At 34.9% G+C, this 21,210-nt stretch overlaps 2 protein-coding genes across 2 annotated transcripts; both read right to left on the bottom strand.

Annotated features, from left to right (window-relative positions):
• Positions 1–1,074: 1,074 nt before the first annotated feature.
• On the bottom strand, positions 1,075–2,915 carry LOC140820891 (1,4-dihydroxy-2-naphthoyl-CoA synthase, peroxisomal-like). Its single transcript, XM_073181267.1, has 6 exons — positions 2,546–2,915; positions 2,281–2,403; positions 1,896–2,183; positions 1,700–1,795; positions 1,497–1,619; positions 1,075–1,397 (listed from the first exon to the last, which is right to left on the bottom strand). Exons 1-6 carry the CDS (start codon positions 2,798–2,800, stop codon positions 1,281–1,283), a joined length of 1,002 nt encoding a protein of 333 aa, XP_073037368.1. The 5' UTR covers positions 2,801–2,915; the 3' UTR covers positions 1,075–1,280.
• A 6,692-nt stretch (positions 2,916–9,607) lies between these two features.
• Positions 9,608–11,434, bottom strand: LOC140820888 (1,4-dihydroxy-2-naphthoyl-CoA synthase, peroxisomal-like). The gene is made up of 6 exons (XM_073181263.1): positions 11,060–11,434; positions 10,795–10,917; positions 10,421–10,708; positions 10,222–10,317; positions 10,011–10,133; positions 9,608–9,914 (listed from the first exon to the last, which is right to left on the bottom strand). The coding sequence occupies exons 1-6, from the start codon at positions 11,312–11,314 to the stop codon at positions 9,798–9,800; spliced, it is 1,002 nt and encodes a 333-aa protein (XP_073037364.1). The 5' UTR covers positions 11,315–11,434; the 3' UTR covers positions 9,608–9,797.
• Positions 11,435–21,210: the final 9,776 nt, after the last annotated feature.

Genomic DNA, 21,210 nt, shown 5'->3' on the forward strand with positions numbered 1-21,210 from the left:
ATGACGCATAAGGTTACAATTTGGAGTGAGAATTATCTTCTTTTTTTTCCCGGTTTTGTTTGTTTGTTAAATACTACACTTTTGTCACAACATCATCACATGACAGCGTCAACCATGAGCTTTAACAATTTATTGTTCTTTTCAGTCGTCCATACATTATATTTTGCTTGTGAATCTCTTATTCATATTGTTACTTAAATACGCATAAGATACACAATATATACATTGTAATGAGAAGCTAGAAAGCATGTAAATTTTACGAGTCATTGATTAAAATGGTAAGAAACATTGTACGGTAAGAGTTGGAGAAAATTAAATATCATAAAAAGTTTCACAGTACTTTACAAGGAAAAATTAAAGTCACACTACACTTAATTACCAAGGTAAAGCTACTGGTGAAGGTATACTTCGTAGCATGTAAGAGGGTTGCCGTGTGCCTTCTTTTGCGAAAGGAGATTATTCATGAAAATCAGTAAATATCCTAAAAAAAATTCACTACTATTTGTCTATTTACAAGTAATAAGACTAAAGAAAATTGACTCTATTTTCAAGAACCAATACTCAATTTCTAAAACCAACTGATTTTATTCCGACATATGAATTGTTTGAGTGATGCTATTTTTCTCCCAATAGATCTTTTGCTATGATAAATTTGGATTTGGATCTTCTGCTTGGATGAAAACATAGAATTTGATGCTGTACACTTTTTTATATGAGATGATCAAAGTTGATCATCTGATGAGACCTCACACATTGTCAGATAAATTTGAAAAAATATCAAACGAAACAAGATAATCTGATCATCTCGTATAAAAAGTACACAACACCATATGTTGTATTTTCAGCAACAACAGATTATCCAAATCCGATAAATTTTTACCTTTCACGTTTAAAATAATAATTTAATTACACCCTTCAAATTTAACAGATTTTTTGTTAAAACGGATTGCCATTGTTCATAGAAAGCTCCGTCGTTTTGAGTAATAGGTTGCTATGTTACAACTAGAAAACAAATCACCCTTCACTTTGCTAAACAGTATCACGTATATAATATATTAATTAGAAAACAGAAAATATGGAATAGACATAATATTTTATTAAAATCGATGTAAGGAAACAAAATTGTAATATAAAACAATTAATTTGGTGAGATCGGAAATTTTACATAACTCGAACAACACATAACATAGATAATTAAATTTATTGCTTAAAAGAAAGAGCGAACATCTTTGTTTTGTCTTCAAGGTACAAATTTATAGTTTCCCAATATAATCTGGAAATCAAGGAAGACGGGGGAATTTGGAGAAGTCAGGCTTCCTGTGTTGCAAGTATGAGTTCTTCCCCTCTGCACCTTCCTCAGTTCCATAAAACAGAAGAGTCCCATCTCCAGCAATTTGCTGTAACACAACAATTATATTTAATTTGTTAATATATAATAAATCATATTTTCAAGAAACTTGTTCGATGCCTCTTCAAGAAAGAAGTTTACTACGTACCTGAAGTCCGGAGTGACCGTCGTCGACTGCGTTGAGAGCCGATTTGAGGACACGAATTGCCATTGGGCTGTTCCTCATGATCTCTCTGCACCATTTGATTGTCTCCTCTTCTAAATTTTCCAGCTGCAAAGAAAATGTAGTTTCTTGTAAGTGGATCATGTGTAAGAAGTGATCAAAGGAGAGTTCTCTCACAACGCACTTACTGGGACAACTTTATTGACGAGTCCCATTTTATCAGCTTCCGCGGCATTGTAAAATCTTGCCATGAACCACATTTCACGAGCTTTTTTTGGTCCAACCTATTCAGATTCACACCATTAGTCAGAAAATGAAGGATCCCACTACTTGTTATTGCATCGTCTCTCAGTCAGAAAACATCTTTCGTGTTTCGAAACTCACCAAACGATCCATAACAGAAGCTCCGTAGCCAGCATCAAAGCTTCCCACTTTTGGTCCTGTCTGGCCAAAAACAGCATTATCTGCTGCAATTGTCATGTCGCAAACCATATGGAGCACATGTCCACCCCCGACAGCGTAGCCAGCAACCATCGCAATCACGGGCTTTGGGAGACGACGAATTTGCACCTGTAAATCTAGGACGTTCAGGCGACCGAAATTGTCGTAGTCGGAGTATCCATTTTTGCCTCTGAATGATTGATCACCTCCACTGCAAAAGGCTTGTGTGCCCTGTAAAGTTTTACGAGTTTCAAAACATGGTTGACCAAAATATTAACTAATCTATTACACAATGAATTCCATTGGTTTTGATATATATTTTTTATACCTTTCCGGTGAAAATAATGACCCCGATAGTGTTATCGTCCCTGGAATCATTAAATGCCCGCATGAGCTCCTTCACCGTGTGTGGCCTGAATGCGTTTCTCCTCTCTGGCCTGTTAATTGTTATCTGGTGCCCACAAAAAAATGCAGGGTTAAAAACACATCCACCCATGTAATAACTTCACGAATCAGCAAAAACATTGATGGAAAAAATACCCATATTCTCTGAAAATCTTGATTTCTTGTGTACATATTTAAAGAAAAAGTACCTTGGCAATGCCTTCTCCGACGGCCTTTTCGTAGATGATATCAGTGAACGGCTTCCCGGACTCATCGGGCACCTGCTTCCATTCGGGGATAAAACCCGGAACTTCTCCGTGCACACGATGGTAGGAATCGTTCAATCTTCCGCTGCAGCTCGACATGGCAATGCCCCCGCTCTCTGCAGTTGGAGTGAAATGCCCGGAAACAGATACCATTCTCCTGTTAACAAGGTCGAGATCCTTCTGTGTCATCCCTTCCATTGCTGTATATTCTCCGAGAAGTAGGTCTCCAAATGACTCTGAATGCCTGGGAATTCGAAAAGCAGAGGACTGGAACTTTGGAGGATTTGTGCTTGTGTTGTCTTCGGTTTTGGAGTGTTGGAAGGTTTATATAGAGGTTGAGGAGGAGATAAGATAATTTTGACAAGCCTACAATAATTAGAGTGAAAATCCAAAATTGTCTTATTGATGAATAAATTATTTTATAAATTTTAATAATAATAATAATAATAATAATGTAAAATAAGGTATGGTCAATATTCTAAGATGGTGTTCTTTTTATTTTTTACAATTTTAATTTAAGAGTGGGTCTCATGTGAGACCGTCTCACGGATTTTAATCTATAAGACGGTTAACCCTACAGATATTCACAATAAAAAGTAATACTCTTAGCATAAAAAATAAAACTTTTTCATGGATGACCCAAATAAAAGATGCGTCTCACAAATACGACTCGTGAGACCGTCTCACATAATTTTTGGCTTTAATTTAAATATACAAACATGCTCCTTGTTGCAACACTGTTTATTCAAAATAGGAAGCACAAAGCATGCTAACTTTGAAACATAAGTATTAGAATACATATTATTGTTAGTACACAAATATAAAGGAACCGTAGATACGTAGCCACTTTTTGCTAGATTAAATTTTAATATTAATTATAATTTTATGTGATTTTTTACAATAAAAATATATCAATATTGGTTTAATTTTTTCTTTATTTAAATTATTTTATTCGAGTTTCTATTTTATTAGTAGAAATTAAGAAACAAGGTTAGAAGTATAACTTTTTTTTTTTTTTTTTTTTTTACCAACTTACAATGAAGTTATTATGATAATCTCATGCTTTATAAAATAGGAAATATAATGATATTATTATTTATATAAATATAATGGTTTAGCATATTAAAAAAACATTATTTTACAATGATAAATTAATATAAATATAATACACCCTTCAATTATTGGCTTTGATTGTTACATTTTTATATTCCATGGCACTACTTTATTTCAACTGATCAAGAACGGCGTCGCATTTTATTGATTTTCTAACTTATTGTGGCATTAACAAATAAAAAAGAAACAAGTATCATGTGGTTTTCTTGACTAGAATAATGCTATCATTCAAAAATGGCGATTGAATAGATTAGTTTACTGGGATTTTGTCCATTTGCGCTTCATGGTGTATGGGGATTTAAAAATTATTTGTTGCAAAAAAATTCCGTAAATTTTTTTTAGAAAAATAAAATTGGAAGGTAAAAACTTGTGTGAAACGGTCTCACAGGTCGTATTTTGTGAGACAGATCTATTATTTTTCTTATCCATGAAAAAATATTACTTTTTATGCTAAGGGTGTTACTTTTTATTGTGAATATCAATAGGGTTGACCCGTCTCACAAATTAAGATTCGTGAGACCGTCTTACAAGAGATTTACTCAAATCGGAGAGTCAAGTTAAAGGCTAGATTGAGCATTGGTGGTGGCCACGAGCCATATCTCCAATTCGACATTTTTTTACACGAATCTTATTTATGTATTATAAATGATTAAAATTAAATTAAAATACGAAATAAAATTTGCAATGAACGTACTTCATTATTGATAAATTATTGTTATATAAATCATCCTGAGGATATTGAATATTTCACATTAGGGAACTGTTATAACCGTGGAGTTAACATGGACTTGGACATAGATACATATTTTGTTTCTTCAATTTCTTAATTTAATGCGAGAATAATTTTTTTTTTTTATTTACTAGCTTGTCTTTCTTTTGTTTCTAGTCAATTAGCTGGTCAAAATTTGTTATGTTTAATTTCCGACTATTTTAATGTAATTTTTGACATGGTAAAATATATGTCAGCAAGTTTTGTAAGAAGTTTTGGGCATAATTTTTTTTAAAAAAAATATCAACTTTAATGTACTATGGCTAAAATTTGTTGAATACGTAGTTGACCAAAATTCGAAATAAAACAAGTTAGTAGACTAAATAAAATTATATATCCCAAATTTAATTGGGAAAAAGATGGAAAATCATTTGTATGATGAATTTCAAATTATAGAGATCGCGGTATGAATGGCCAACTAAATGTTGTAGAGGGATTCCAGTCAATGCAAAGACACACGGAAGAATGTCAGGATCAGGGATGTGTTTAGAGTAGAGTGAATAAGCACTTTAAAATTTTCTCTTAAACATTGACAAATATTATGATCGGTCTTGATAGGCTTAGCTATAAAAGACGTGATTTTTTTACTCTTAAAAACAGTCAGACCACAAAAAGTGCGGAAAAGAGTTCGCGAGTTTTTATGGTACTTTTATACTCAAATATAAACAGACAATAAAATAACTAAGTGTAGTAAATGAAATGACACAATGATTTTTTTGGATGTTCGGAGACTCAAACTCCTCGTGACCCCTTTCTTCCACTTAGAAAGTATTTTACAAGAAGACTTTGGTTTTACATATCTTTGTAACAACTCGTCTCAACTTTAAGACTTATTCGCTGCCTAAATTGAATCTCCTTATTAACTTTCAACAACGATTGAGACAATAAGTTTTACAATCAAGACAACACAAATATATAGAAAGAATGAATCCTTATATTCAACAATCGAGCAACTCCTCAATGATTTGACTAAAACAATTGAGTAGTTGACAAAAGCCCTAGTTGATCTTTGATTATCTGTTAGATGTTTTTTGAATTGATGGCTATTGAACAACAGTTGATATGAGTATGAAGGATGCTCAGAAATTTTCAGAGAATGCAAGCTTTAATTTTTTTTCGAATGTATGTCAAATCATGTTTCGTCGTAATAAGATTTTCTTGGCATCCTCTACTTATAGCGTTCTTTGCAATTGCTCGTTCAACGTTTGACTGTAGCTCATTAACGCAAAAACACTGTTGTCATTGCCCTTTCTTGATTCACAGTACACTTCACAGAAATAGAAGTGTTATTTATGCTCCAAAAAGTGTTAATAACACTCCACCTTATCTAGTTAGTCAAATATTAGACAAGTTTACTCTTACATTAACTTTTCTGTTATGGTCAATGGAGGTGTTTAGATGAGAGTGAATAAACACCTCAAATATTTTTATTTCCTTTTCTGAAAAGATCTCAAGTGATGTTAGTAACCATATCAATTATCGATCTTCTAAGTACAACAGACAACTTGAATAATAAGTGTAGAAAAATTCCAACTGAACTTGGTGAACCAAAGCTTCGCAAAATCACGAGACTAAAACAGTAGACAATTTAAGTAAATGAAATGTAGAAAAGTAATAACACATATTTTATGGAAGTTCGAATGCTGACATTCTTATATGACTTTCATTTTTCTATTTCCAGAATAATTTATAAAAGACTTTGATAGTTACAAAAATCGTGACTATCTACTTCAACGAGACTTACCAATTGTGTTACTGAAACTCTTAACACTTCAACTTTAACACAACAAATAAATCTGCCCAAAAAACTCTTTATGTCAATTACAAATACTCACAGTAAAATCAGTGAAGATTTGATACACTTTTCAGCATAAAACTTAGTGCCAATGTCCATAAAATAGATCAGATAAAATCTTTATGTGTATGCTTGTAAATATAAGTAAGACTTTATTTCTCTTGTGAATCTTGGATAAATAATGTATGTGGTTCGTATAGTGTAGAAGAGATTCCGAGTCTTGAATTATTAAGTCAAATTTCAGCGATGACTTCCCAAACTGAATTAGTAGACCGATAGAGACTTAAATGATGTCTACTGAAATAAGCGCGAAAGGTTTTATGGAATAAGCTACTGCTGAATTTTACTTTTTCTATGAATTTTAGATATTTTTTATTAGTAACACTTAACCAAAACTTATAATTTTCTATTGATTTCTCCATTTTTGGTCCTTTTTTTTGCATCATCTCCTTGGTAAATTCAAATAGTTAAGAGATTTGTGCGGTGAAGGAGACTTGCACAATATCCATTTTCTTGGAAAGTTCTTGATGAATCTTATGTTGGTTATCCGGAAGCATATTCTGATTAATAATGGCAGTGAGAGTCGATCAAGTTTGCTTTGAACTATCATTTTAAGAACTACATCCACCTAAGCCGCATTGGCCTTTCTACATTTCCTTCTTCGGTTTAGGAAACTCGACATCTCCTTTCTACAAGCCGCATCTTTGTCAGATGAATATTTCTTGTAACTCTTGTTATGAATATTCTAAATTTGTTTTTGATTTTTTTTCATGAATCTTCTAATTTTTTTGTTAATAGATATATAACATCATTGCTGATTTGTTCAGCCATCTTTTTAGTATACGGTTAAGTAGTGGAAGGTAATGCTTTTGTTGGCTGACTAGATGAAGATTTTCCTTCAATCTTGTTTCTAGTTCAAATTCGTACTCCTTCAAATCTGCAAACAAATCACGTATTCTACTTTGTTTAAATCCTTCGATTATCTCACTGCAATGATTTTGACATCTCATTCTCTGGGTAATGCTCTCATGACTTTTACAACAACTTATTTGTTGGTGCATTCCTTAATGAGTGCAGTTGACTCAATAACCACACTGCTAAATCTTTCATCAAAGAAATTTAGAGATTCTCCAGGCTTCTTCTTCATGCTGTCAAATTTTTGGCATAACCACAATGAGTTTGTTTTTCTTTGTTTGATCATTGTCTTCGCACAACTAAGTCAACTTCTGCCAATTCTCTTTTGTGAGAAAACATTTTTATCTAGCTGAAAGTATATTTTTATCAAGAGTTTTGTACAGAATGTATTTCGTAACATTGCCAAGATTTATCTTCTTCGTGTTTTCGAAAGTCCATTCACATCAAGGCTTTTGATTATTTGAGGTTCTCCACTAGTGATAGAAATAAAAATATTTATTTTCATGATTTTCATTGGTAATTCATTATTTATATATTATATATCATCATCTTCTGCATATAAATGGTCATGTATCCTGATCTTTCAATCATCACATTCTTCCTTAGAGAATAGATGAATCTTTTTGAATGATGCCATTGATTTTTAAGGTTCACATGTCAAGATAAACCTCCCTAATACCACTTGTTAGGATCAATGGATGTGTTTAAAGTGGGTGAACCTCACAAATATTTCCTTTTATTTTCTTAAAGGATTTCAACCAGTTTTAATAGTCAAGATCAAATCTTGATCTTCAAATTGCAATAAACAACTTGAATAATTAGTGTGGAAAATAGTCCAACCGAACTTAGTGAACCAAAGCTTCTCAAAATCAGTAGACTGAAATAATAGACAATTGAAGTAAATGAAATGCAAAAAAGCAATAACACAAAGATTTGTTTATAGAAGTTCGAAAGATAAAACATTTCTGCTTCTCTCTTTCTTATTTTTCAGAAAGTTTCACTAAAAGACTTTGATAGTTAAAAAAATTATAATCACCCACTTCAACGGAACTTCCAATAGCCTTAATAAAACTCTTAGCACTTGAACTTTAACACAACTCAAATAAATATCTTCAGAAAGAGTTTTTTCAGTTACGAATCCTTAGACTAAAATCTTTTAAGATTTGATACACTTGTGAGCAGAAAACTCAACACCGATGATCCTTAGAATATATCAAATAAAATCTTTATATGCTTCTTTGTAAATATAAGCAGAACTTGATTTATTTTGTGAATCTCATGTAAACAATGTATGTGATTCGTCAAGTGTCGAAGGGATTCTGTGTTGAGGAGTATACAAAATTTCGATCTAACAAAAATTTTATCCCAAGTTTTAGCTGGAGTACATAAAATTTTAGTTAATTTTTTTAAATAAATGCATAAAAAATATTGGAGTATAAAAATTTCGATTTGCCAAAGTTTATTAATCTTAAAATTTTAAATAATTAAAGTAGCGAGGTTTAAAATACAATATATATCAAATTAAACAAACTACGTTTCAAACTTAACGATTAAATTTAAATTAAATCAAATTTATATGTTCTATCAAAATTTAATTTCTATTTTTAATTATATTAATTAAAGAACGAGTTTATTATTATTATACTACAAGAAAAAAAAAATTAGGGTGGGTAATATTACAAATGAATGAGATAAAAAGATATATTGGAGTATGGTTACAAATTATGAAGTATAAATAATATTATCCAGAATAAAATATCTATTTATGTAAAACGTTAGGGTAAATTGGAAAGATTTTTGGTGTGACACGTCATTCCAAAATGGATATTTCATTTTATGTTTTTATTGGTACTTTTAAAATAATATTTTTTATTATAATATTTCAATCTTCTATAATTAATACTTAATTTAATTTGAAAGGGAAAAAAATAAATAGGAATCTTTATAAAAAAAAATGAGAAAGTCTATTGCGAGATGATCTCACGAATCTTTATTGTGAGACATGTTAATCCTACCGATATTCACAATAAAAAGTAATACTTTTTCATAGATGACTCAAATAAGATGTTCGTCTCATAAAATTCGACCACAGTTTCACATAAGTTTTTGTCAAAAAAATTCACCACCGACCATATCAATTAACCCGGTTTAAAATATATAATTTATACTCATTACCATGTTACTTAGTCTAATGTTTACTATTTGACTTGTGTTTTCAAACATATGCATATTATTTCAGATTAATCAATCCAAAAAATTATTTAAAGATCTAATAAATGTTTATCACTTAAACCAGCATATATTAGTTCGCTGATAACTTATTTAATCGTTAAAAATATGATTTTACCCTTAAAAAATATGCTTTTGCTTTATTTAATTTAATAAATATAGTTTTCTTTATTTTATCCAAATATTTAGAAAAGGCTCAAAACAACTCCATCAAGTCTATTATAACAGTAACATAAAACAAATGATGAAACAATTAATTTGGTGAAATCGGAAAATTTATTGCTTAAGAAGACAGAACGAACAGGTTTAATTGTTCTGTCTTCAAAGTACAATCTTATTGTTTCCCAATACAATATGAAAATATAATCTGAAAATCAAGGAAGACGGGGGAATTTGGAGAAGTCAGGCTTCCTGTGTTGCAAGTATGAGTTCTTCCCCTCGGCACCTTCCTCAGTCCCATAAAACAGAAGAGTCCCATCTCCAGCAATTTGCTGTAACACAACAAATTATATTTTGTTAATATATAATAAATCATATTTTCAAGAAACTTGTTCGATGCCTCTTCAAGAGAGAAGTTTATTACGTACCTGAAGTCCGGAGTGACCGTCGTCGACTGCGTTGAGAGCCGATTTGAGGACACGAATTGCCATTGGGCTGTTCCTCATGATCTCTCTGCACCATTTGATTGTCTCCTCTTCCAAATTTTCCAGCTACAAAATAAATGTAGTTTCTTGTAAGTGGATAATGTGTAAGAAGTGATCAAAGGAGAGTTTTATCACAACGTGGAGCTGCACTTACTGGGACAACTTTATTGACGAGCCCCATTTTATCAGCTTCCGCGGCATTGTAAAATCTTGCCATGAACCACATTTCACGAGCTTTTTTTGGTCCAACCTATTCAGATTCACACCATTAGTCAGGAAATGAAGGATCCCATTACTTGTTATTGCATCGTCTGATCTCAGTCAGAAAACATCTTTCGAGTTTCGAAACTCACCAAACGATCCATAACAGAAGCTCCGTAGCCAGCATCAAAGCTTCCCACTTTTGGTCCTGTCTGGCCAAAAACAGCATTATCTGCTGCAATTGTCATGTCGCAAACCATATGGAGCACATGTCCACCCCCGACAGCGTAGCCAGCAACCATTGCAATCACGGGCTTTGGGAGACGACGAATTTGCACCTGTAAATCTAGGACGTTCAGACGACCGAAATTGTCGTAGTCGGAGTATCCATTTTTGCCTCTGAATGATTGATCACCACCACTGCAAAAGGCTTGTGTGCCCTGTAAAGTTTTGCGAGTTTCAAAAATATGTTTGACCAAAATATTAGCTAATCTATTACACAATAAATTGCATCGGTTATTTTTACCTTTCCGGTGAAAATAATAACGCCAATAGTGTTATCGTCCCTGGCATCATTGAATGCCCGCATGAGCTCCTTCACCGTGTGTGGCCTGAATGCGTTTCTCCTCTCTGGCCTGTTAATTGTTATCTGGTGCCCACAAAAAAATGCAGGGTTAAAAACACATCCACCCAGGTAATAACTTGAGGAATCAGCAAAAACAGTGATGGCAAAAATACCCATGTTCTCTGAAAATCTTGATTTCTGGTGTACAGATTTAAAGAAAAAGTACCTTGGCAATGCCTTCTCCGACAGCCTTTTCGTAGATGATATCAGTGAACGGCTTCCCGGACTCATCGGGCACTTGCTTCCATTCCGGGATAAAACCAGGGACTTCTCCGTGCACACGATGGTAAGAATCGTTCAACCTTCCGCTGCAGCTCGACATGGCAATGCCCCCGCTCTCTGCAGTTGGAGTGAAATGCCCGGAAACAGAGACCATTCTCCTGTTAACAAGGTCGAGATCCTTCGGTGTCATCCCTGCCATTTCTGTATATTCTCCGAGAATTCGGTCGCCAAATGACTCTGAATGTCCGGGAATTCGAAAAGCAGAGGAAATTAAGAAACAAGGTTAGAAGTATAACTTTTTGTTTTTGTTTTTACCGACTTACAATGAAGTTATTATGATAATCTCATGCTTTATAACATAGAAAATATAATGATATTATTATTTATATAAATATAATGGTTTAGCATATTAAAAAAAACATTATTTTACAATGATAAATTAATATAAATATAATACACCCTTCAATTATTGGCTTTGATTGTTACATTTTTATATTCCATGGCACTACTTTATTTCAACTGATCAAGAACGGCGTCGCATTTTATTGATTTTCTAGCTTATTGTGGCATTAACAAATAAAAAAGAAACAAGTGTCATGTTGTTTTAATGTTTTCTTGACTAGAATAATGCTATCATTCAAAAATGGCGATTGAATAGATTAGTTTAATGGGATTTTGTCCATTTGCGCTTCATGGTGTATGGGGATTTAAAAATTATTTGTTGCAAAAAAATTCCGTAATTTTTTTTAGAAAAATAAAATTGGAAGACAAAAACTTTTGTGAGACGATCTCACAGGTCGTATTTTGTGAGACATATATATTATTATTTTTATCAATAAAAAAGTATTACTTTTTATGCTAAGGGTATTACTTTTTATTGTGAATATCGGTATAGTTGACCCGTCTCACAGATAAAGATTCGTGAGATCGTCGCATAAAAGATTTACTCAAATTGGAGAGTCAAGTTAAAGGCTAGATTGACCGTTGATAGTAGCCACGAGCCATATTTCCAATTCGACATTTTTTTTACGTGAATCTTACTTATGTTGTTAGACATGAATTTTATTGTGGCGATGATAACTAAAACCAGTAGAGCAGCAGACCAGAACAAACTTATCAGTAGCTGCTGTTCTAGTAAAACTAAACCAGTAGAAAATGGATAACAATACAAAACCAGTAGAGAACGTTTTCTAACGTTGCTATCTTAATTGTTACCGTTAAAGAGTTCCTAGTACTAGTATTAAATTGCAGCATTAAATACTATACGGAGTCATTTAATGCATATTACCCAATTAAGTATAAAACAAGACTGATTGTTTTATAGCTTTTCTGCAGGAACTTGTTTCGGTAATAAAGCTGATTGTATCAGTTATCTGAAGACTTCTCTGATTGTCAACGTTGAACTCAGTCGATTATATATACTTGGATTAAATCCTTGTTCGACACGACACTTCGCATAATATCATTTTCAAGGAACAAAGCTACTCTCTTATCAGACGAATATCAGAATTCCTTGAGCATTTTAAAAGTTCAACACAAAGAAAAGTAGCACACGCTTCTTAGCTTATATCTGATCTTTTGTAGATCATCTTGTGCTACTAATTCTTACACTCTTCACGATCTTTACTGCACTTATACTTTATCAGAAGAGTCTGTAATCTGAAAAGAGTCTTTTCAGAACTTTGTGTTTCGCATTTTTGTGAGTTGAGAAACTAAGAGTTTCAGTAAGCTGAGGTGTAAGTCCTTCTGAAGTGGGTGTGTTCAATTGTTGTACTGTAATATCCAAAGTCTTTTAGTTATACCTTCTGGAAACAGAAGAAGAGGAGACGTAGAAGAGTTTATCTTCGAACTTCCATAAACAACTGCTGTCTACTGCTTTATTATTTTTCCAACTACTTCATCAGATTGTTTCCGCACGTTTTAGTGTAATCAGGTGAAAGTATTCGCACAAGATCAACTACTATCCTTAACAGGATTTTAGTACCTCATCAGAACGATAAACGAGTAGAGTTTATTCACCCCCCTCTAAACTCAACTTCGATCCTCAACAATTGGTATCAGAGCAGGTTATTCTTGTTTGTGAAAAACTACAACAAATGGCACACTTCAGCAAGATCCCTATGTTCTCTAAGGAAGATTTTTACGACTGGAAGATAAGAATGCAAGCTCATCTTGCAGCACAAGATGATGACATGTGGTATGTCATCACAGATGGTCCACTGAAAATCTTAAAGCCTAACACAGCTGTTGCTGTTACTGACGGTGCACCACAGATGGTCGAAAAATCAAGAAGTGAATGGACCAGTGAAGATAAGAAAAAGGCCAATCTTGATCATTGGCGAAGGATATATTGTATAAAACTCTCGACAAGAACACCTTCAGCAAGATTAAAATGTGTTCTACTGCAAAGGATATTTGGGAAAAGCTCATCCAGATATGTGAAGGAAATGAGCAAACGAAAGAAAATAAACTGTCTGTAGCAATGCAGAAGTTTGAAAATCTGAAAATGAGAGCAGGTGAAACTCTAAATGAGTTTGATGAAAGATTCAGTAGCTTGGTCAATGAGCTAGCTGCTCTTGGTAAAAAGCATAGCAACAGAGAAACAGCCCTCAAGGTGATGAGAGCCTTGCCCAGAGAATGGGATGTTAAAACAATGGCTATGAGAGTATCCAAAGACTTGAACAAGTTGGAACTGCACGACTTATTTGCAGATCTGAAGGCCTACGAGTTCGAATTGGAAGTGAGAAGTGGAGAAGAGCCTTCAAGCCTACCCACCAAGGCTCTTGCTGCTACTGCTACTGCTTTTACTGCTACTGCCTCTACCTCTTCTACTGTTGCTGCAGTTGTACCTCAGGCATTACCTGCTGTGATCATTGACCATACAATGGAGAAGACTGCTGAACAAATCAGTAGTGATGCTATGTCCTTATTTGTAAAGAAATTCTCCAGGTTCATGAAGAAGAACCATCGAACCTATCAGGGTCCCAATCGCAATTTCAAGGAAGATTCATTATCTGGTGATATGGGATGCTTCAACTTTGGAAAGATAGGTCACTTCATTGCTGATTGTCCTAAACCAAAGAAGGATGACCAAAAGAGAAAGGATCACAAGAGGAATGACAAAAAGTCCAGAAGAGATCCAAAAGCGATGATTGCCGAAGAAAGCAAATCTAAGTGGGCAGACTCTAGTTCTGAGTCATCTGACTCAGAAAGTCATTCCAGTGACAGTGATGCAGAAGAAGTCAAATGTCTGATGGCAGACAATGACTCAACCTCGACATCTGGAGAGGTATTTGATTTTGACTCTAATGAATTTACACGAAATGACTTGATTGATGCACTGCATGAAATGGTAAAAGAGTATTCCAGACTTTCTCAATCGTTTGAAGAAGTTAAGATTGAAAATCAGAACTTAAAGAATCAGAACAGTAAGTTAACTTGCTTGCAAGTAGATAGCTGCAATGATTTACAAGTTAAGATGAGTAAATTAATAACTGAGAATGAAAGAGCCAAAGCAGATTACCAGAAGGTGCTTTCTGAAAACCAGAAGTTGTCGCTACTGGTAAATGCTTGGAACAAGTCTTCTGTTTCATTGGAAAATATGCAAGAATTACAAAAACAGTCAGGAGATAGGAGTGGTCTCGGTTTTTGTAATAATGAAGGCACTTCTGAAACGCATACTATGCCAACACTGGATATGTGCAAAGGGAAATACATTCACTTTGTGAAATCCAGTGTGGTACAGGAACCAGAAGTACCTACTGCTTCAGTTGAAAGGAATGTAAATCTGACGAACAGAAGAATGCACTATGGTCTGGGTTACGTTAAACCTAAGGAAAAAGTTGACCAGAGTTCTAGATTCAGAAAAGAATTCAACTCTGGAAGACAACATCCTATGAAGGTTAAAAACTACCAGTACTACAACTCTAAACCTGTTCAGAAGAGATACAGACTGGAAAACAGAAACAGAAGGGAAGAACAACATTTTGGTATGCATACTATTAGAAATAACAGACCTTCTGTTGCACACACATCTTTGGATACACGAAGTACAAAGTCACCAAGAATTGTACAAATGTGGGTTCCCAAAAAGACTGATAAGGCTTGGACCCAAATAGATTTGGGTACCAGTTACTAAAATTTGTGTTTGCAGGAACAGCAGAAGGAAGCAGAAATCAGTAACTCTACATGGTATCTGGACAGTGGATGTTCCAAACACATGACTGGACAAAAAAAACCTACTTTCCGAGATAGTGAGCTGTACTGGACCAAAGATAACTTTTGGAGACAACTCAAAAGGTAAAACCATGGGTAAGGGTAAGATTATCCATGGTAATATAACTATTAATGATGTGTTATTAGTTGACAATATTTGTTACAATCTTATCAGCATTAGTCAACTATGTGATAATGGGTATTCTGTGGCTTTTCAAAAGCATTCATGTATAGTTAGAGATTCTGCTGAAACTACTGTGTTAACAGGAAAGAGAGAAGGCAATACTTACAGAGTCTCTTGGAACTCAAATCATGTCAATACTCCTACATGCTTAGTTGCTTCTCTTAGCAATAAACACTGGCTATGGCACAAGAAACTGAATCATCTGAATTTCAAGTCAATCAATTATCTCAAGAAGCAGAATATAGTTGATGGATTACCTGACATTAATTTCGTTAAAAATCATGTTTGTTCTGCTTGTCAGCTTGAGAAACAGATAAGATCCAGTTTCAAGACCAAAGATAGCAAATCAACTTCAAGATGTCTGGAACTACTGCATATGGATCTATTTGTTCCTATCCCCATCATGAGCTTAGGGGGAATGAAATATACTCTTGTTGTTATTGATGATTTTTCTAGATTCACTTGGGTAATATTTCTCGCAGGAAAAGATCAAACCAGTAGTCTCTTGATCAAGCTTCTGAAAAGGATTCAAAATGAAAAATCTACTACCATCATTAAAATCAGAAGTGATCGGGGCACTGAATTCACTAACAAGTATCTTGAGTTATATTTGAATGAGCATGGGATTCATCATGAATATTCAGCTGCCAGAACTCCTTAACAAAACGGAGTAGCTGAGAGAAGAAATAGAGCTCTAAAAGAAGCAGCTAGAACAATGCTAGCAGATGCAGACATTTCTCAGCGCTTCTGGGCTGAAGCTATCAATACTGCTTGTTACACGTAAAACAGATCTATGGTCAACAAAAGACACAACCAGACTCCGTATGAAATATGGAAAGGGAAGAAGCCCAATGTATCTTATTTTCATGTGTTTGGTTGAAAATGTTTTGTACTAAATAATGGCAAAAATCATTTGACGGCATTTGACTCAAAATCAGATGCTGGAATATTTCTTGGTTACTCTGCTGTAAGCAGAGCTTTTAGAATCTTCAACAATAGAACTCTTAATGTTGAAGAATCGATTCATGTTGTCTTCGATGAAGACAGCAGTGCTGAAATTTCTAACATATCTGACTTAAGTAACAGGTTAGACAGGATTCACTTGGAAATTGAAAGTGAAGATGATGTAGAAGCAAATACCAATGATCTTCAAAATCCAGAACCAGACATTCCAATAGTGGAACCAGAAGTACAGACTTTGGATCTACCAATACCAGCAGAAGATATTCAAGAACCTACTACTGGTTCTGTAGAAGACAATCTTAACATATCAAATCAGGAAGATATCCATCCAAATCCGTTTATCTGGAGAAAATCTCATCCTCCATCATTGGTTATTGGTAATCCAGCAGCGCCGTTGAGAACCAGAAGGCAAATGCTTAATGAATACATGCATGCTGCTTTTATATCTCAGGATGAACCAAAGAAGATTGAAGAAGCTCTTCTGGATCCTAGTTGGATTGAAGCCATGCAAGAAGAGCTGAATCAATTCAAACGTAATGAAGTTTGGTTTCTAGTACCTAGACCATCTCATCAAGCTGTCATTGGAATTCGGTGGGTATTCAGAAACAAACTCAATGAAGAAGGCACAGTGGTGAGAAATTAAACTAGATTGGTAGCTCAAGGCTTCAGACAAGAAGAAGACATAGACTTTGATGAGACTTATGCACCAGTAGCAAGGCTCGAAGCAATCAGAATATTCTTAGCCTTTGCTGCTTTCAAGAATTTCAAAGTATATCAAATGGATGCGAAAAGTGCTTTTCTAAATGGTCTTTTACAAGAAGAAGTATACGTCGAACAACCTCCAGGTTTTATCGATCATTTCTCTCTGCATCATGTATTTAAATTACACAAAGCATTATATGGTCTAAAACAGGCACCTAGAGCTTGGTATGACACTCTATCACAATTTCTTATTGATCATGATTTTACCATCGGAGCAGTAGATAAAACATTATTTACTTTAGTCAAGAATAAGCACATTCTTTTAGTACAGATCTATGTTGATGATATTATTTTTGGGTCAACTAACCCCAAATTATGTGCAAAGTTTGGAAAATTGATGCAGGATAAATTTGAAATGAGTATGATGGGAGAATTAACATTCTTCCTAGGATTACAAATTAAGCAATCAGAGACTGGAATCTTTATAAATCAAGCCAAGTACACCAAGGAGCTTCTGAAAAAGTTTGGAATGGAAGCATGCTCTGCTGCTTCTACTCCAATGAGCTCATCTATTAAGCTTGATAAAGATGAAAGTGGTATTCCAGTAGAGGTAACTCAGTATCGAGGTCTTATTGGTTCTTTATTATATTTAACTGCCAGTAGAGCAGATATCATGTTTGCTGTTTGCATTTGTGCTCGATTTCAATCTAACCCCAAACAATCTCATTATATTGCTGCTAAACGTATTTTGAAGTACTTGAAAGGAACTCAAAACTTCGGCTTATGGTATCCCAATGATTCGTCGTTAAATCTTATTGGATATTCAAATGCTGATTATGCAGGTTTCAAACTAGACCGAAAAAGCACAAGTGGTTTTTGTCAATTTCTTTGTGATAGGCTGATATCCTGGTTTAGCAATAAACAGACTTCCATAGCCACATCTACTGCAGAAGCAGAATATCTGGCTGCTGGAAGCTGCTGCTCTCAGATACTGTGGATTCAACAACAGTTAAGAGACTATGGGATTCAAGCCTCCGAATCACCTATATTCTGTGACAATATCAGTGCAATTGCAATCACACAAAATCCAGTACTTCATTCCAGAACGAAGCACATAGACATCAGACATCACTTTATTAGAGATCATGTGCAGAAGAAGAACATTCGTCTGGAATAAGTTTCCACTGATCAACAAACAGCAGATATCTTCACGAAACCCTTACCAGAAAATAAGTTTTCTTACTTTCTTAATTCTCTTGGTTTAATAGATTTAACTTGACTATTTTCTGATATCTTAGTTAAACTTCTATTATTACTTGTTTGTTATCGCATTGAACTAACAGTAAGATTTTGCAGAAAAGCAGAAGAGAAAAGTCTGATAAGCAAAACTGGAATTTTATTATAAACCATTTCAGTACTTTACACGATGCAAAAGTAAAAACAGTAGATCTTCTTTGCTATTTAACCAATAGCGTTACATGTAGCGTTTGCCTTCTAGGAGCTCTCCGATATTTGCTTGCAAAGTACTTCAACAGGAAAAAGATGGTTTTCTTCGAAGAGAAAGGCCTAGAAAGAATCTAGCAAGCTTAGGTCTTGCCAGCACTAATGTAATTTTTAGATGCCTTACAGGGCATCAGAGAGGATTTCAGCATCATCAATCCACCAGCACTCTCTTATTGCATTAGCATGCTTCTGGAAGAAATCGATGCTATATTTCAAACTCAATCGAAGCAAAAGATCTTCTTGACTAGGAAACTACAACTCAAGGAGTGTATTTCAAGGATCATTACGAAATTTATGATACCCTCAAACTTCTCTCTGGACAATTTTGCTTCATCTCCTGAATCAAACTCTAACTCTCTTTTTACTTCAGTTTTCATTGTTTTTGCTTAACTTCGTTCAAGCTTTGCAGGTATTTATAGAGGGAACAAAGACTCTTGTGAATCGCAAGATTGCGACTGTTCATTTTCAACGGCTCAGATTGAGAGATGGCCAAGCGTCACTTGTCGCAATTATGACCACTTATTAATTGCATTTACCGAGGGGGAACAGTATCTTAGTCAGACTAAGAGTTTGACACCTTTTCAGAAAACAGATAGGATGTTTGTCTTTTCGATAAAACTACAAGTCTGCTGGTTTTGACAAAGTGCTCGCATATTTCAGCACCCTGAAACTTCCAGCAGACGTTATCATAAAATGACAAATCCTTTTCTGATTTCTTTTGGTAACCGTCTGGATAGCCCGCTCTTTTTCAAAATTTTCAAAATCATTCGTCTCTCTGACAGTTTCTGCACAACTTTTCAAACACTCAACCAAGAACATACTGACACGTGTCTTTATGTTTATTTGACGGCTGTATATCTATTTCATATTTCACATTTTCACATTTACTGTTTCATAACTATCGCTTTTCAGCTACTGCTTTCTCTATATCATCACTAACTACTGCAAAATTTGTCTGATCTCATCTGCATACAGAAATGGCTGGAGCATACACTCTTAACGCTTATCAAGTTAACTTTGCTTCGGTTCTCAACATCAAGGATGAAAATCTCTTGAAAATGTTTCAGGATATTGAGAAATCGGGACTCCGGAAATTCCTGGAAGCACCAGCAGTTATCTACAAAAATGCTCTCCTGGAATTTTACGCTAAAGCAACAGTGCATGAAGGAAGGATTGTTCATACTCAAGGAGATGCTTCTATCTCCATTGATGACGCTCACCTAGGGGCAACCTTCCTCCATCCACTTTCGGGTACGTCTGAACTCTCTGATATTTCCAAGACAGATATGTCTGTTGCACTCAGCTCTTTCTCAGCATCTGGAGAAGAAGTGTCTCCTTCCTGCCACAAGAAATTGCTCAAAATAGAGTATCAGATTCTGGCCGATATTGTGGATAAAGCTATTTTGATCAAGGCTGGCACCTTCGACAAGTTGACGAAGGAGAAAATTCAAGTAATGACTGCCATCACCAAGGGGATTAAGGTGGACTGGAGTCATTTTATTTTCAGAATTATGAAGGATATGGTTGTCAGGAGAAGTTCTGGTTTCGCGGTTCAGATCAGTGTTTTGCTCAAGGATGCTGGTTTCGCATCTACCAGTGATCTCAATGCTACTTCCGTTACCATGATTGATGCAGCAAATGTATTAGCTCTAAGGCCTAAGCCAACAGTGGCGGAGTTTGTTGCGATGAAGAAGGAAATTGGGGAAACTGCTTCTGAGGCTCCCAAACCTCAAAAGAAAATTTCAAAGAAACGATTGATTATTTCGACGGATTCCGATAAAACAGCATCAGAAGAGTCTGCTGCTGCTGTTCAACCAGCAGTGCCAACCCCAGCCAAGAAGAAACCGCGCACCATTCTTAAGATTAAAAAGACAGCAGCACTGTCTGAAATTGAGAAAGTACCTATTCGACAGGTCTTTCCAGAAGCGGTTCCTTCTGCTCGATCAACTGCTTCTTCGACTGCACACGCTACTGCGTCCATTTCAGCACCTTCTACTGCTACTGCTTTTAAACCAACATCTGGAATCGTTATTCGGGAACCAGCAAGCAGGTCTTCTGCTTTCCGACCTATTGCGCCTATTCCATCTTCTGACAAAGGCAAAGGGAAAATGGTTGAAGAACCACCTACTTTTGGTCACAAGACCACTGTCACCACCGGCGTTGATCTTCATCTGGCCGAGATTGAGACCTCTGCTAACGATGACATGAATTTCTTTGATGAATGGCATACTGTCCGTTTGTTTCATTCCTTTGCTTATTTCAAAACAAAAGGGGCTTATGGCAAAATGATGAATGTGGAAAAGAGAATTTTTCAGCTGGCAAAAACAGAAAATGTCATCGAGGCCTTGCGCAGAAGTAACTTCATCCTCGATCAGCTGAAATGTCAGAAATTAGAATCAGTTCTGAAAGTTCTTCAATCGAATTTCGATCCTGCCGTTCCTACTGCTGTTCAGGATCAAAATGTTATTATGATTCTATCTGACATATTAAAGCAGATGAGTGAGCAACTTCTTGCTCAAGAACAAGGC

This window comes from Primulina eburnea, unplaced genomic scaffold, assembly GCF_022965805.1.
Source record: "Primulina eburnea isolate SZY01 unplaced genomic scaffold, ASM2296580v1 ctg263_ERROPOS5200000, whole genome shotgun sequence".
Lineage (NCBI taxonomy): Eukaryota > Viridiplantae > Streptophyta > Magnoliopsida > Lamiales > Gesneriaceae > Primulina > Primulina eburnea.